At 46.4% G+C, this 15,620-nt stretch overlaps 1 protein-coding gene across 2 annotated transcripts in view; it reads right to left on the bottom strand.

Moving 5' to 3' along the window:
- Afap1 (actin filament associated protein 1) overlaps positions 1-15,620 on the bottom strand; it is a 131,535-nt gene that overhangs the window by 65,529 nt on the left and 50,386 nt on the right. For both annotated transcript variants that reach the window (XM_076864189.2, XM_076864188.2), the window contains exons 2-3: positions 12,282-12,410; positions 10,709-10,803 (exon numbers count right to left, since the gene is read on the bottom strand). In XM_076864189.2, the coding sequence (XP_076720304.1) occupies positions 10,709-10,803; positions 12,282-12,408 (222 nt within the window). In that variant the 5' untranslated portion in view covers positions 12,409-12,410. The remainder of the gene's footprint in view (positions 1-10,708; positions 10,804-12,281; positions 12,411-15,620) is intronic.

Here is a 15,620-nt window from a genome sequence, read left to right as displayed (position 1 = left end):
GGGTGTAGGAGGGACATCAGTTTGAGCCACCCAATTCTCAGAGTCAAAAAAATCTTTTGGCAAACACAGCTCTTCCAGAAAGGGTTTTATCACACTTTACACATTTAGCCTATCGCAGTCCACGTGAAGAGTAAGAGGCCACAGTGGAGTGGTACACGACGTGGCCTCAGGAGAAGCCACAATTCCACAACACACGCGCTTGCCCTCTCAGAAGCCCTCCACAGACATGCTTACAGTGCAGAAGCCTCCGGTGCGCACAGGACACCTCAGGCTGCCTGCACGTCTCCTCCAAAGGCCTCCTGGGCACATGCAGACATTCCCTTGTTTCTAAAAGCATCACTCGTCACAAAACCGGCCTCCCACGCGCCCTGCCCTTGAGCTGTAGGCAGCATGCCCTGTGTACTATGCCATGTGAGAAACAGAAGCCCAAGGAGCGTGCCATCCCCAGCAGCTGGAGGCTGAGCTGAACTGCAGCAGTGTCAAGACAGCGCCCAGCTGCACGCACACCACCAGCACCCGTGGGGACAGAGACGTGACCAATGATCACAACACCCAATGCATTTGTACCCAAGGACACCGATAAGGCACTGCCCATCTAATACATGCCACCGGGGTGAGCGCCAGACACAGCAGTGTTCCCAGGCCCAGGAGATAATTTATAGTCAGAAAAACCAGACACCAAAAAGAAGTCTCCGACGGCTTGCTTGGCTTCTGTGACAGATTCCACACTTTTCTGTGCAGCCCGCCTGCCTAGACTGCCACCACCCAGCCACATCCCTTCCCCAGCAGTCCCAGGTATCTGCAGTGCTCCAGGACATCTGCTTCATGACGGGACTCCTCTGCCTAACACACCTCCTCCCAAACATCGCACCCCAGAGGAGCAAGCGCTCCTGAAAGTCAGTCTGCCAGGAGCAAGGAGCACGGCCAAAAGCCAGTCCCCCAGGCAAACTTCACTTCCTGGATGGCGACTTACCTGCCCAATGTCACACTCACTGGAAACCCTCCAAAAAATGTAGCAGAACTGCCCTAACCAACCCCTGACCGACTCTCTGGGCTGCCCGATGTCCTCCAGGCCCTCTGCAGCACGCCCTGCTGGGGTCCATGAAATGCCAACATTCACAGCCAACAGGCCCTTCTAAAGCGCCTATGGGACAGCCCCTCAGGACAGCAATGGACCTAACAAGCCAGGTGGACTCTTTAATATTGTATCACTGTAACTATTTATTTCATTATTATGTAAACAAACAAACAAAAATGAGCACAGAAGGGCTGACAATTCTCTGAGATGCTCTCAAAAGATCTGTCAAGACAAACTGAAAACAAAAACTATCCCACGTCCACCGTAAATGAGCAGACCACACTCACTCACAGAATTCCGAGTCGGCTTTCTATCACTGTGACACAACAGTTCACATAATGAACTCACAGAGCAAAGGCCCAGGTCTCTTGTGGTCTGGATGTGGGGTGTCCCCACAGCTCCTGTGATGCAGGGTATTCAGAAGTGAGGCCACTGATCGTGCCAGCTGCAGCCTCATTAGCCCAGGCTAGTCTGAACAGGTGCTGGGTGGTACCGGTGGTAGGTGGGCATGGATGGGGGAGTGGGTCCCTGGGGTTGGTCCTGGAAGGGTGGCCCTTCCCCTCTCTGCTTCCTGCTCCATCATGAGCTGAGCAGCTTTCCTCTGCTGGGCCCTTCCCCCAGGACATACTGCCTAGCCTTGGGACCAAAGCAATAGAGCCAGCCATTTATGGACTGAGACCTCTGAAACCATGAGCCCAACTACACTTTTCCTCCTCTATTGCTTTTGTCAACTCAGAAGCTGACTAAAGCGCAGCATTAGAGATTCCAGAGTGTGATGGGCAGACTGGTTGCTTTAGGCCTCTGGTGGGGCACCAGACACCTGCAGCGGGGGCACACTGCTCACCCCATGGCAGGAGGCCAAAAGTGAGAGCGAGAGGGGGGTCCCACAATGCCCTCTGGGGGCATGACCCCAAGGACCTAAGGCCCTCCCATGAGGCCCTTGTCCTATAGGTTCACAGCACTTCCCAAAGCACACTCCAGGGCCCAAGCTTTTAATGCTTGGGCCTTTGGGGGACATTTACCACATGAACTACAACATGTTCTAGACTCAGATAGCATCATAAAGCTGGGGTTACTAACGACATGAACACATGCACCAACTGTGCCCAAAAGCAGCGTAACCCAGGGAGTAGCCCCACGTTGGAAGAACGCAGCTCTTGACCTACACCAAACACAATCCCCTCATAGTAAGCAACAGCCTCTCCTGGGTGTCAAATAAAAACTCTTGATTCCCAGGTATGAGGAGCCACCAGGGAAAACTGCCAGTTGCTCAAATTGTTACTCAAAAGCTACTTATTTAAAATTAAAATATTGAAAACATGTTAGTATCTTCAAAATTTTTCAGAACATTTTTTGTTAACCAAGTACTGCTAAACTACTGTGAGAAGGAGGGCTTCTCTCTACCTTCAGCCAGGCCAATCTGCCACAGGCATTCGGCAGCCAAAGCCAGGGTGTGTCGGGTGCACCCAGGGCTATATTGCCTAGGTTTGTGTCACTCCACCATGGTGACACAATGACAAAATCCCCTAATGACACATTTCTCAGATTGTAGCCCTACTGTTAAGTGACTTATAACTTCATCATCTTCTTTTTTTGTGTGCTGCTGGGATCAAATCCAGGGCCTCGTGCATACTAGGTAAGCACTCTACCACTGAGCCTCATCCCCAGCCCTTTAATTTTTTTTTAATTAATTTTTATTGTAGGTTGTTCAAAACATTACATAGTTCTTGATATATCATATTTCACACTTTGATTCAAGTGGGATATGAACTCCCATTTTTACCCGGTATACAGATTGCAGAATCACATCAGTTGCACAACCATTGATTTACATATTGCCATTCTGGTGTCTGTTGTATTCTGCTGCCTTTCCTATCCTCTTCTATCCCCCCTCCCCCCTCCCCTCCCCTCTTCTCTCTCTACCCACTCTACTGTAATTCATTTCTCCCCCTTATATTTTTCCTTTCCCCTCACTTCCTCTTGTATATAATTTTGTATACCCCTGAGGGTCTCCTTCCATTTACATGCAATTTCCCTTCTCTCTCCCTTTCCCTCCCACCTCTCATCCCTGTTTAATGTTAATCTTCTTCTCATGCTCTTCGTCCCTACTCTGTTCTTAGTTACTCTCCTTATATCAAAGAAGACATTTGGCATTTGTTTTTAAGGGATTGGCTAGCTTCACTTAGCATAATCTGCTCTAATGCCATCCATTTCCCTCCAAATTCTATGATTTTGTCATTTTTTAATGCAGAGTAATACTCCATTGTGTATAAACGCCACATTTTTTTTTATCCATTCGTCTATTGAAGGGCATCTAGGTTGGTTCCACAGTCTAGCTATTGTGAATTGTGCTGCTATGAACATGGATGTAGCAGTGTCCCTATAGTGTGCTCTTTTTAGGTCTTTAGGGAATAGACCGAGTAGGGGAATAGCTGGATCAAATGGTGGTTCCATTCCGAGCTTTCCAAGAAATCTCCATACTGCTTTCCAAATTGGCCGCACCAATTTGCAGTCCCACCAGCAATGTACAAGAGTACCCTTTTCCCCACATCCTCGCCAGCACTTGTTGTTGTTTGACTTCCTAATGGCTGCCAATCTTACTGGAGTGAGATGGTATCTTAGGGTGATTTTGATTTGCATTTCTCTGACTGCTAGAGATGGTGAGCATTTTTTCATATACTTGTTGATTGATTGTATGTCCTCCTCTGAGAAATGTCTGTTCAGGTCCTTGGCCCATTTGTTGATTGGGTTATTTGTTATCTTATTGTCTAATTTTTTTAGTTCTTTGTATATTCTGGATATTAGGGCTCTGTCTGAAGTGTGAGGAGTAAAGATTTGTTCCCAGGACGTAGGCTCCCTATTTACCTCTCTTATTGTTTCTTTTGCTGAGAAAAAACTTTTTAGTTTGAGTAAGTCCCATTTGTTGATTCTAGTTATTAACACTTGTGCTATGGGTGTCCTATTGAGGAATTTGGAGCCCGACCCCACAGTATGTAGATCATAGCCAACTTTTTCTTCTATCAGATGCCATGTCTCTGATTTGATATCAAGTTCCTTGATCCACTTTGAGTTAACTTTTGTGCATGGCGAGAGAAAGGGATTCAGTTTCATTTTGTTGCATATGGATTTCCAGTTTTCCCAACACCATTTGTTGAAGATGCTATCCTTCCTCCATTGCATGTTTTTAGCCCCTTTATCAAATATAAGATAGTTGTAGTTTTGTGGATTGGTTTCTGTGTCCTCTATTCTGTACCATTGGTCCACCCGCCTGTTTTGGTACCAGTACCATGCTGTTTTTGTTACTATTGCTCTGTAGTATAGTTTGAAGTCTGGTATAGCTATACCGCCTGATTCACACTTCCTGCTTAGCATTGTTTTTGCTATTCTAGGTCTTTTATTTTTCCATATGAATTTCATGATTGCTTTCTCTATTTCTGCAAGAAATGCCGTTGGGATTTTGATTGGCATTGCATTAAACCTATAGAGAACTTTTGGTAATATCGCCATTTTGATGATGTTAGTTCTACCTATCCATGAACAGGGTATATTTTTCCATCTTCTAAGATCTTCTTCTATTTCTCTCTTTAGGGTTCTGTAGTTTTCATTGTATAAGTCTTTCACCTCTTTTGTTAGGTTGATTCCCAAGTATTTTATTTTTTTTTTGAGGATATTGTGAATGGGGTGGTTGTCCTCATTTCCATTTCAGAGGATTTGTCGCTGATAAACAGGAATGCCTTTGATTTATGCGTGTTGATTTTATATCCTGCCACTTTGCTGAATTCATTTATTAGCTCTAATAGCTTCTTTGTAGACCCTTTTGGGTCTGCTAGGTATAGAATCATGTCATCTGCAAATAGTGATAATTTGAGTTCTTCTTTTCCTATTTTTATGCCTTTAATTTCTTTCGTCTGTCTAATTGCTCTGGCCAGTGATTCGAGAACTATGTTGAACAGAAGTGGTGAGAGAGGGCATCCCTGTCTTGTTCCAGATTTTAGAGGGAATGCCTTCAGTTTTTCTCCATTCAGAATGATGCTAGCCTGAGGCTTAGCATAGATTGCTTTTACAATATTGAGGTATGTTCCTGTTATCCCTAGTTTTTCTAGAGTTTTGAACATAAAGGGATGCTGTACTTTGTCGAATGCTTTTTCCGCATCTATCGAGATGATCATATGGTTCTTGTTTTTAAGCCTATTGATGTGGTGAATAACATTTATTGATTTCCGTATATTGAACCAACCTTGCATCCCAGGGATAAATCCTACCTGATCATGGTGCACAATTTTTTTGATATGTTTTTGTATCCGGTTCGCCAGAAGTTTATTGAGGATTTTTGCATCTAGGTTCATTAGAGATATTGGTCTGTAGTTTTCTTTCTTTGAAGTGTCTTTGTCTGGTTTAGGAATCAGGGTGATGCTGGCCTCATAGAATGAATTTGGAAGTTCTCCCTCTTTTTCTATTTCCTGAAAAAGCTTGAAAAGTATTGGTATTAGTTCCTCTTTAAAGGTTTTGTAAAACTCTGCTGTATACCCATCCGGTCCTGGGCTTTTCTTAGTTGGTAGTCTTTTGATGGTTTCTTCTATTTCCTCAATTGATATTGGTCTGTTTAGGTTGTCAATATCCTCCTGACTCAATCTGGGCAAATCATATGACTTAAGAAATTTATCGATGCCTTCACTATCTTCTGTTTTATTGGAATATAAGGATTCAAAATAATTTCTGATAATCTTCTGTATTTCTGAAGTGTCTGTTGTGATATTGCCTTTTTCATCCCGTATGCTAGTAATTTGAGTTCTCTCTCTTCTTCTCTTCGTTAGCGTGGCTAAGGGTCTGTCGATTTTATTTATTTTTTCAAAGAACCAACTTTTAGTTTTGTCAATTTTTTCAATAGTTTCTTTTGTTTCGATTTCATTAATTTCAGCTCTGATTTTAATTATTTCTTGTCTTCTACTTCTTTTGCTGTTGTTTTGCTCTTCTTTTTCTAGGATTTTGAGTTGAAGTATTAGATCATTTATTTGTTGGTTTTTTCTTTTTTTAAGGAATGAACTCCAAGCAATAAATTTTCCTCTTAGAACTGCTTTCAATGTGTCCCATAGATTCCGATATGTTGTGTCTGTGTTTTCATTTATCTCTAAGAATTTTTTAATTTCCTCCTTGATGTCTTCTATAACCCATTGATCATTCAGTAACCTATTGTTCATTCTCCAAGTGATGCATGATTTTTCCTTACTTCTTTTATCGTTGATTTTCAATTTCATTCCATTATGATCAGATAAGATGCATGGTATTATCTCTACTCCTTTATATTGTCTAAGAGTTGCCCTGTGACATAATATATGATCTATTTTTGAGAAGGATCCATGTGCTGCTGAGAAAAAAGTGTAACTGCTTGATCTTGGGTGGTATATTCTATATATGTCAATTAAGTCTAGGTTATTAATTATGTTATTGAGTTCTATAGTTTCCTTATTCAACTTTTGTTTGGAAGATCTGTCCAGTGGTGAGAGGTGTGTTGAAGTCTCTCATGATTATTGTATGGTGGTCTATTAGACTCTTGAACTTGAGAAGAGTTTGTTTGATGAACATAGCTGCACCATTGTTTGGGGCATATATATTTATGATTGTTATGTCTTGTTGGTGTATGGTTCCCTTGAGCAGTATGTAGTGTCCCTCTTTATCCCTTTTTATTAACTTTGGCTTGAAATCTATTTTATTTGATATGAGTATGGACACTCCTGCTTGTTTCCGAAGTCCATATGAGTGATATGATTTTTCCCAACCTTTCACCTTCAGTGTATGTATGTCTTTTCCTATCAAATGCGTCTCCTGTAGGCAGCATATTGTTGGGTCTTGTTTTGTGATCCATTCTACTAGCCTGCGTCTCTTAATTGGTGAGTTTAAGCCATTAACATTTAGGGTTATTATTGAGATATGGGTTGTTCTTCCAGCCATATTTGTTTATTTATGTTACTAAACATGGTTTGTTTTCCTCTTTGATTATCCCCCCCCCTTTACTGTACTACCTCCCGCTGTTGGTTTTCATTGATATTTTCCATTTCCTCTTCCTGTAATATTTTGCCGAGGATGTTTTGAAGAGATGGTTTTCTAGCTGCAAATTCTTTTAACTTTTGTTTATCATGGAAGGTTTTAATTTCATCTTCCATCCTGAAGCTTAATTTCGCTGGATACACAATTCTTGGTTGGAACCCATTTTCTTTCAGTGTTTGAAATATGTTATTCCAGGATCTTCTAGTTTTCAGAGTCTGTGTTGAAAGATCAGCTGTTATCCTGATTGGTTTACCCCTAAATGTAATCTGCTTCCTTTCTCTTGTAGCTTTTAAAATTCTCTCCTTATTCTGTATGTTGGTCATCTTCATTATAATGTGTCTAGGTGTGGATCTCTTATGATTTTGCACATTCGGCGTCCTGTAGGCTTCTAGGATTTGGGATTCTGTCTCATTCTTCAAGTCTCGTATTATTTCGTTGAATAGATTGCTCATTCCTTTGGTTTGGACCTCTATACCTTCCTGTATCCCAATGACTCTTAAGTTTGGTCTCTTTATGTTATCCCATCTTTCTTGAATGTTCTGCTTATGGTTTCTTAACAGCTTTGCTGAGCTGTCTATGTTTTTCTCCAGTTGAAATACTTTGTCTTCATTGTCTGATGTTCTATCTTCTAAGTGTTCTACTCTGCTGGTAGTATTCTCAATTGAGTTTTTAAGTTGGTTTATTGCTTCCTGCATTTCCAGGATTTCTGTTTGTTTGTTTTTTATAACCTCTATCTCCCTGTATAATTGATCTTTTGCTTCTTGGATTTGTTTATGTAATTCATTGTCGAAGTGGTCGAAGTGGTCTTTCATTGTCTGATTTTGCTGTCTAATGTCTTCCTTGAGACTCCAGATCATCTGAAGCATGTATATCCTGAATTCTTTATCTGACATTCCATCTGCTGCAGATATTACCTCTTCTAAAGTTGAGTTGACCTGCATTGCTTGTGGTCCTTTCTTTCCTTGTCTTTTCATACTGATCGCGTTTCTTTCTGCTTGGTGAAACTGTTGTGTTATTGATTTTTCCCCCTATATATTTATATTGCTCTTGTATAGTTGCAAAGTCTCCCTCGCAGGCTTTGGCGGTGGTTCTGCCCCTCCTCCAATTGGGGCAATGTGCCTACCATGCCGGCAGGCTGCTGGGCCTGTACTTTCGGTGGGCCTGTTCTTTCGGTGGTCACAGGTTCACCTACCTTGCAGGCGTGAGCAGCGGCTCTGCCCCTCCACTGGCCGCTAGGCCTGTTCTGTCTGTCGGTTGCAGATCTGTCTACCTAGCAGGCACTGGTGGCGGCTCTGCCCCTCCCCCAACCGGGGCGGGGCGATGTGTCTGGCGGGCCACTGGGCCTGTTTTGTCAGTGGTCACGGTTCCGCCTACCTTGCAGGCGCGTGGGGCAGCTGTGCCCCTCCGCAGATTTCTGGGCCTGACCTGCCGGTGGGTCGCAGGTCTGCCTACCTTGGCTCGGGGGGTGGCTCTGCCGCTCTGCGGATTGCTGTGCCTGTTCTGCTGGTGGGTCGCGGGTCCGCCTACCTTGCAGGCGCCCGGCGGCTCTGCCCCTCCCCCAACCGGGGCGATGTGTCTGGCGGGCCACTGGGCCTGTTTTGTTGGTGGTCACGATTCCGCCTACCTTGCACGCGCGTGGAGCAGCTGTGTCCCTCCGAGAGTTGCTGGGCCTGACCTGCCGGTGGGTGGCAGGTGCACCTACCTTGCAGGCGCGGGGGTGGCTCTGCCGCTCCGCGGGTCGCTGGGCCTGATCTGCTGGTGAGTCGCAGGTCTGCCTACCTTGCAGGCGCCCGGTGGCTCTGCCCCTCCCCCAACCAGGGCGGGGCGATGTGTCTGGCCAGCCGCTGGGCCTGCTCTGTTGGTGGTCATGGTTCTGCCTACCTAGCAGGTGCGTGGGGCAGCTGTGCCCCTCTGCAGGTTGTTGGGCCTGACTTGCCAGTGGGTCGCAGGTCTGCCTACCTTGCAGGCTCGGGGGGTGGCTCTGCCGCTCTGAAGATTGCTGTGCCTGTTCTGCTGGTGGGTCGCGGGTCCGCCTACCTTCCTTTAATTTTTTAAAGTTGCCGAGGTTGGCCTTCAACTTATGACCCTCCAGCCTCAGTCTCCCAAGCACCACTGCACTCAGCAGGAATCTGCACTTTTACAAGATGCCCAGGGGTGCTATGACTTCAAAAGTGTTGTCCTAAACGGCAGTGGCTTGTCCAGGACTGAGTGGCTGCCAGGCCTACAGCTGACACGGTGAGAGCACTGCTGAGAGGGCTGGGTCTGGACTCACAAGACGAGGCTGTGACTCTGCTTTTCCTAGGAATATGGCCTTCAGTAGGCCATCATCACTGCACCTCCACCTCCTCTCCTGGGCGATGGCACACAGCCTCCACATGAAGGGTGCTTCAGGTCTCTGTGAAGGCTGGCTATGAAGACCAAGGAGGCAATGTGGCCCTCATCTGTGGTCTTACTAACTGCAGCTTCAGCTACTTGCAGTCATTCTTGGTCCAAAAATATTGTGAGAAGCTCCAGAAATAAACAAGTCATAACTTTTAATTAACTTTTGTCACAGCACAGTGTCGTGACTACTCCACGTCATCAACAGTTATTTGTGTTGACTGACTATGCCTAACTTATAAATGACCTGGGCATGTGTGCACAGAAAACAGCACAGCCTGGGAGGGGTGTGGCTGTTGGGGGGCTTTGGCACCCCGTGGGCCTAGGAGGCACTCTGTAGATGGGGGTACTCTGTACATGAGAATGGGACACAGGTGACGTGGGAGCCACGTCGGAACCCAGCAAGTGCTGTGAAGGTGACTGGTGGGCACCTCCCAGACCTGGCCCACTGCAGGCCAGGCAGAGACAGAGGTGTGTGGGACACAGTCCTGCCTTCCCCTGGCTCATACCCTGACAGGGAGAGAACTGGGTGACTCCTCCCAAGAGCATATACAGAAAGCGAAATGCTAAGTGACCAATTTTGCCCTTTGAATGAAAGTCTAATTTTCCTGACTAAGCAAGTGAGAGAACCATGAAATGCAGAAAATGGTGAAGTACAGAAAAACCTGCGTATGTGAGTCTCCCCAGGTAGGGAAAGGCCAAGGAGTGAAGAAAGGGACCAAACAGATTTCAAATGTGTAAAACCACACAAAATACACATTCTAGAGAGTGCTCTTATTTTTCTCTCTTAAAAAAATATTGAACACTATATCTCAGAAGAAGCTTAGCGATGAATACTCAAGTTCCAGGCTAAGGCATTCAGGGTTAACCCAGAGAAAAGGTCAAGTCTTTAGGCTCTGCTGGCATGTTTTGCCTGCCAAATCCTCGTTTTTCTGGGGTTTTTTGTTTGTTTTGTTTTCTTAATGTGCTTTAAGAACAGATTCCCAAGAACTTGTAGCTTCAGCAATCTGCAAAAAAACACCACTTTCCTCTGGGATGGCTATACTGAAGGGACTCCCCACAGCTGCACAGCAGCACTGGGCCTAGAAACAGGCATGCTTCGAGCAAAGCAAGGCCTCGGATCTGGGCTTCCACCACCACACGCCCTGGGGCTTAAGGGCAACCAGATCCCCAGGGATCTAGGGACCATGCAAAGGTATCACTCACCAGCCAGGGCTGAGGAATCTCTGGCAGAGGCATCTGAGGGGGTGCTGGCAGGCTGCTGGCCTCTTGCTTCTGAGCATGATCCTTCACTTCAAAACCTGCAAGTATTAACCAAACCCACAGAGCTGAAGGAGGAGGAGCAGGGAGCCTCTAGCAGCTATCCTTCCCCAATCCCACATCAAACACTCTGCAAACACTAGGCTCTCTTAAGTTCTTACAACACTCCTGCAGGTCAGTACATCCTTCTCTATTTTACCAGTGAAGAATCTATGGGGAGGAGAAGGGGGGAAGGGGAAAGAAGGGGAGGGGAGAGGAGGCGAGGGAAGGGGAGGAAAGAGACAAACTCTACCACAAAAAAAAAAAAAAAATCAATAAATGGGTTTTTAAAAAGTTAAAGAGCTGAAGAAAGAATTAGTGAAGTGGAAAATATCAGCAGATGCATCCTGAAGGAGCACGCGAGACAGGGCGGGAAGTATGTCTGCACCCACCATCAACCAGGTCCCCACACCATGCACGTTCAGTGTGCTGGCAGATCCGCCACCTTCCTGACTGGCAAGGCAAGCTCTAATTGCCAGGCCATGGCTTCACAGACCAAACACCAAGACACTGCATACCTTCGATGGTCTGCACACATCTCTTTAAGGAAGTGTAAAGGAGAGACCCCTACATCTCCTCCAGCTCTGGACCTCCAAAATCCTAACCTGGTGTCTTCAGGAGGGCCACTGTCATGCTTGTCTCTCACTGGCCTCGTTGGATTCTCCTCTTCAGTGCCTTCCTAATGCTGCAACGATCCCCAACATCCTTGCAGGCCTCCTCGGTCCTATTTTTCTGTCTTACCCATTTTCAGAAAAGTTCACACAGTCCTCAGGCCTGAGGCTACTAGCTGTGGAGGGGCTGTCCTGCAGCCCTGGCCCTGGGCTGGCATCTGGGAACATGGATTTCAGGTATGTTTCCTGACTAGTAATGTTGGTTATGGTGCCTAGGCTGCTCGTGCAAACAGCGGGGCTTATGCTGTACACCTGCTTTCATGAGAATCTGGAGTTCTGGAGGTGTGGGAGGTGCCTACACCCCTGAGCCTGAGTCTCTACGCTGCTTCCATGAACAGAAACAGCACAGGCTGCCGCACTTGTGCTGTTGAGGAGTCTGCTGTGGGTGACCCTTGCAAGAGGGGGAGCACACACAAGCCCCCTTGTGGGTTCCCAGGGCTGTGTGGGGGTCTCTTCCCCTCCTTCAGGCAGGGCCGAGTCTCCTCCTTGCCGTGTGATATGCCCTGGGCATGAACAAGTACCACTATGTGCTAGTCCCGAGTGTACTTCCAGCTAATGTTGGGGTGCTCTGGGTGACTCTAGCACACCCACGATTCCACTGACTCCTAAGGATTTAATCTTTCTATACCCAGAGGTCAGAAGGACATGGATGTGCCAGGTGCAGTGGATGAATAACTTGGGAAAATTTGGTGAATAAACAACTTTCACAGGTTACTGGACAAGGGAATGCCCTTCAGAGAAAGCAGAATTAAAGTGATGTCAGAACCAAAAGAGCCTGGGAAGCGGGCAACGAGGTTGGACGTGACTACCTTTAGGCGACTGGATCCGCAGCAGGATGTTGGTCAGCGCGGCCTTCTTCTCCCTGACAGTTGCAGTGAGATACTCATGGTCCAGGAGTTCAAGAAAGAGGCGAAGTTCCACTATTAACTCTTCCATTGCTGGAAACCAAGGAAAGAGCAGGAAGAATCTCATTAGGCCCATTGATCTGCAAATGCCAAAACAGGAAGCTAAGCCTCACTTGGAGCCGCTGTCCTTGGCTTGGTGGCCATGGAATGCACACCCCAACATGAGAGGCAAGTGTGCTGGAGCCAGGGACAACAGATTCACACACCATCCTCTTTACAAAGGCCTCACTCCTTCCCTTTTGCTTTCAGGCACCAAAACTCAGCTGGGAAAAGTGCCCAAACTGGCTGCCAATAGATGGTGTTGTACCCAAAAGCTTGTGACTCTGCATGGGTGTCGGCATGTGATATTAAATTTCAATGGCAAGGAGGAGATGGGAGATTAAAATGCCGAAGCATTCGAGTAAGCATGGCACGGCTTCAGAAGCACACCAGCCTCTGTGCCGTGGGCTGGCTCCACTGCCAGGCCGCCAGTGAGCACGTTCCGCCCCACAGCAAGGGAGGTTGAGGCCCGGGGATCCCACAAGCTCTCTCCTCAGATGTCCACAGCCACTTATGCCCGCAGCTGTAACTGATGGTGTGAACCTGGGGAACTGCAAACCCTTCTGGGGGTCCTCATGTCCACACACTCTCTCGACACTGGGGCCTTCCCGGCCTCTTCTACAAACCTGAGGGCAAAGGGCAAAGCCACTAGCACCTGAGCACCAACATGCCAGCACCCACAGGACTCTCCACAGGTGAACAAGGGCCACTCTAGGTGTACTTGATGCTGACTGTGTGGTAAAACCACTGCTTCTATTAAGTCTCAGCCCTTGAGGCCACCCCCCTTTCCCATCCTGTCAAATAAGTGACGCTTCTGCAGACGGAAGCAGGCTGGCCTTTGGAAAACTCACTGGCGCAACCACTGGATTGGGAGTCTCCTTATGCCACTGCTTTCATGTAGCTTGAAAGAATGAATGACAGGCCAGCTATGACTATCCAGACTTGAGCACCTGGCAGACACGTCCTCAGAAAGGAGCAGAGGGGGCTGGGCTGTGGCTCAGTGGTAGAGAACTTGCCTAGCACGGGGGAGGCACTGGGTTTGATCCTCAGCACCAAATATAAATAAATGAAGAAAATACAGGTCCATCAACAATGAAAATAAATAATTATATATATATATAATATATATATATATATATATATATATATATATATATATTATATATATATAAATTTTTTTTTTTAAAGAAATGAGTAGAGTGCACTGTCACTTCAAGGTGGATAACTGACAGCATTTTTTCCCCAATGATAAAATTTGAGCTTCCAAGTGAAAATAAGAATTTTGGAAAATGTGTATCCACCAGGGGAAGAGCTTGACAGTCTCCCTGTACCAAGAGCCTGTCCTGTCGGGATCAGGAGTGCCATCAACACACCTGAGTCTGCTGATGTTGCATAATGTAGTCTACATCTGTGAGGTCTGCACAGATGTTCTAAAATCACATGTTGATAAAAGATCCACCATAAGTACCAAACAAACTGCAGCACCCAGCATGGCAGAGGAGAGCACAGCCCGGGCCTCCACCTGGCAGTGAGCTTTGGCCGTGCCACCTTGTGTGTGTCAGAATCGCCATTTTCTACAAAGGCTGTTGGAAGCCTCCTGTCCCCAACCACTCCTCTGAGCAAGACCAGGCTTCTCCATGATGATGCCTCGGGACAGTGTGGGTGAAGGAGAAGACCTAGAACGCAGGTGTCTCTACTAAGCCAGGGACAACCTGCTCAGAAGCCTGGAACCACACCGCTCTTCTTACCTCGTTTTGGCAAATGCTGCTGCTTTTCATAAACATGTCTTAAATGTGTTACCATGAAACGGACTGATAGAGTTTAGTGAACTGATTAACATCTTAAAATGTGCCAGTTTTAAACGGTAATGTGATAAATGTCCACATTTTCACCCACACAAATAAAAGCTCTTTGGGGGTCTTCAAAATATATTTTCAGACTAATAAGTCTGTGAATTGTTAATGTAGGCAGTTTTTTCATTTCTTCGTCCATTCACTCATTCAGCAAACATCCTGTGTCAGAAATACACATCATGCACCTTGACTGAGGAAAACATAATGAAAATGATTCACACAAACTCCTACTCAAAGGGTTAAAATGGCCAGTTATTGTCAGGTTCTTTTTTAACCCTAATTTAAAAAGAACCTGACAATATCAAAATATTAGAAGAGGGTCTCAGAGTGCAATGCCTAACTTAGGTTCCTCATGGTGCTCCCACTGAGCACTCTGTGCAGACCTCTCTGAATCTCAGATTTTAACCGTCCTGGGGTCGGGGTGCCCAAACCACACCCCTCTCCTTGGGAGAACAGCTCCCAACAAGACCCCGGCAAATCATCTCCCACGCAGCACAGCGGCTAGAATTAACTAAGCCTAAGCCAAGCTGTTCAACTGGATTCTCCTTCCTGTATGTTCCACCAGAAAACCAGAAAGGCCAGCCATATCAGGGTCCACAGAGCAGTGTGAGGACATGCACGCCAAAGAGGAGAGCCACCCCGGGAGGGAGAGACGTAGCCAACATCTCAGAAGTCAGCGTGCTGGGGCAGGAGACCCCGCAAGAGGAAGAATTGGGTGATGATGTGACTGGGCCCGCAGACTCTCCCACCCCGCTGTCAGTTACCTGGGAAACTGAGATGCACTTGAGGTCCATTAGGACATTCATCTCCTTCTAGTTAAATTCTCATTTCATCTTTTTTATTGAGTGAATATGGAGTTAGCTTCTGTTTACCTGATATTGCCACCAAAAGACACTCAAAACCAGTCACAGCATCTCAGGATGCAAAGTATCTCCCTGTCAGAGAGCTGCGACAGACAGAGAAGGGAATGTACAATAAACCACATTCCACACTTGGCCGTCCTTTTAATACTTGCCCTCTGTGTCCCACCTTCTTAGTAGACACCTATAAGGTTTATTTGGGTTTTGTGGTGTTTTGATATTCTCATGCAGTCTAGCAGTCTCATGCTTTGCTTACCTCCAAACACCTTCCTGCTGCCAGGAGTTCAATCCGCACAGAAAGCACGCAAAGGTTCCTGGACAGGGAAATGGTGTTTCCAGAGAGCTGCGGCATGAAGGCTCTGGGTCTGCCACCACAAGGGCACTTGTGCTACCCAGCTCAGAGTGGACATAAACACTGCTGGGGTCAGGTGTCAAGGAACTACAGAAGCACAGCACTTCAGAGAGGAGCCATCTGCAGGGTGCAGAGACTT

The sequence above is a fragment of the Callospermophilus lateralis genome, chromosome 8 (assembly GCF_048772815.1).
Source record: "Callospermophilus lateralis isolate mCalLat2 chromosome 8, mCalLat2.hap1, whole genome shotgun sequence".
In the NCBI taxonomy this organism is placed as follows: domain Eukaryota; kingdom Metazoa; phylum Chordata; class Mammalia; order Rodentia; family Sciuridae; genus Callospermophilus; species Callospermophilus lateralis.
This window is presented reverse-complemented; position numbering and strand designations above follow the sequence as displayed.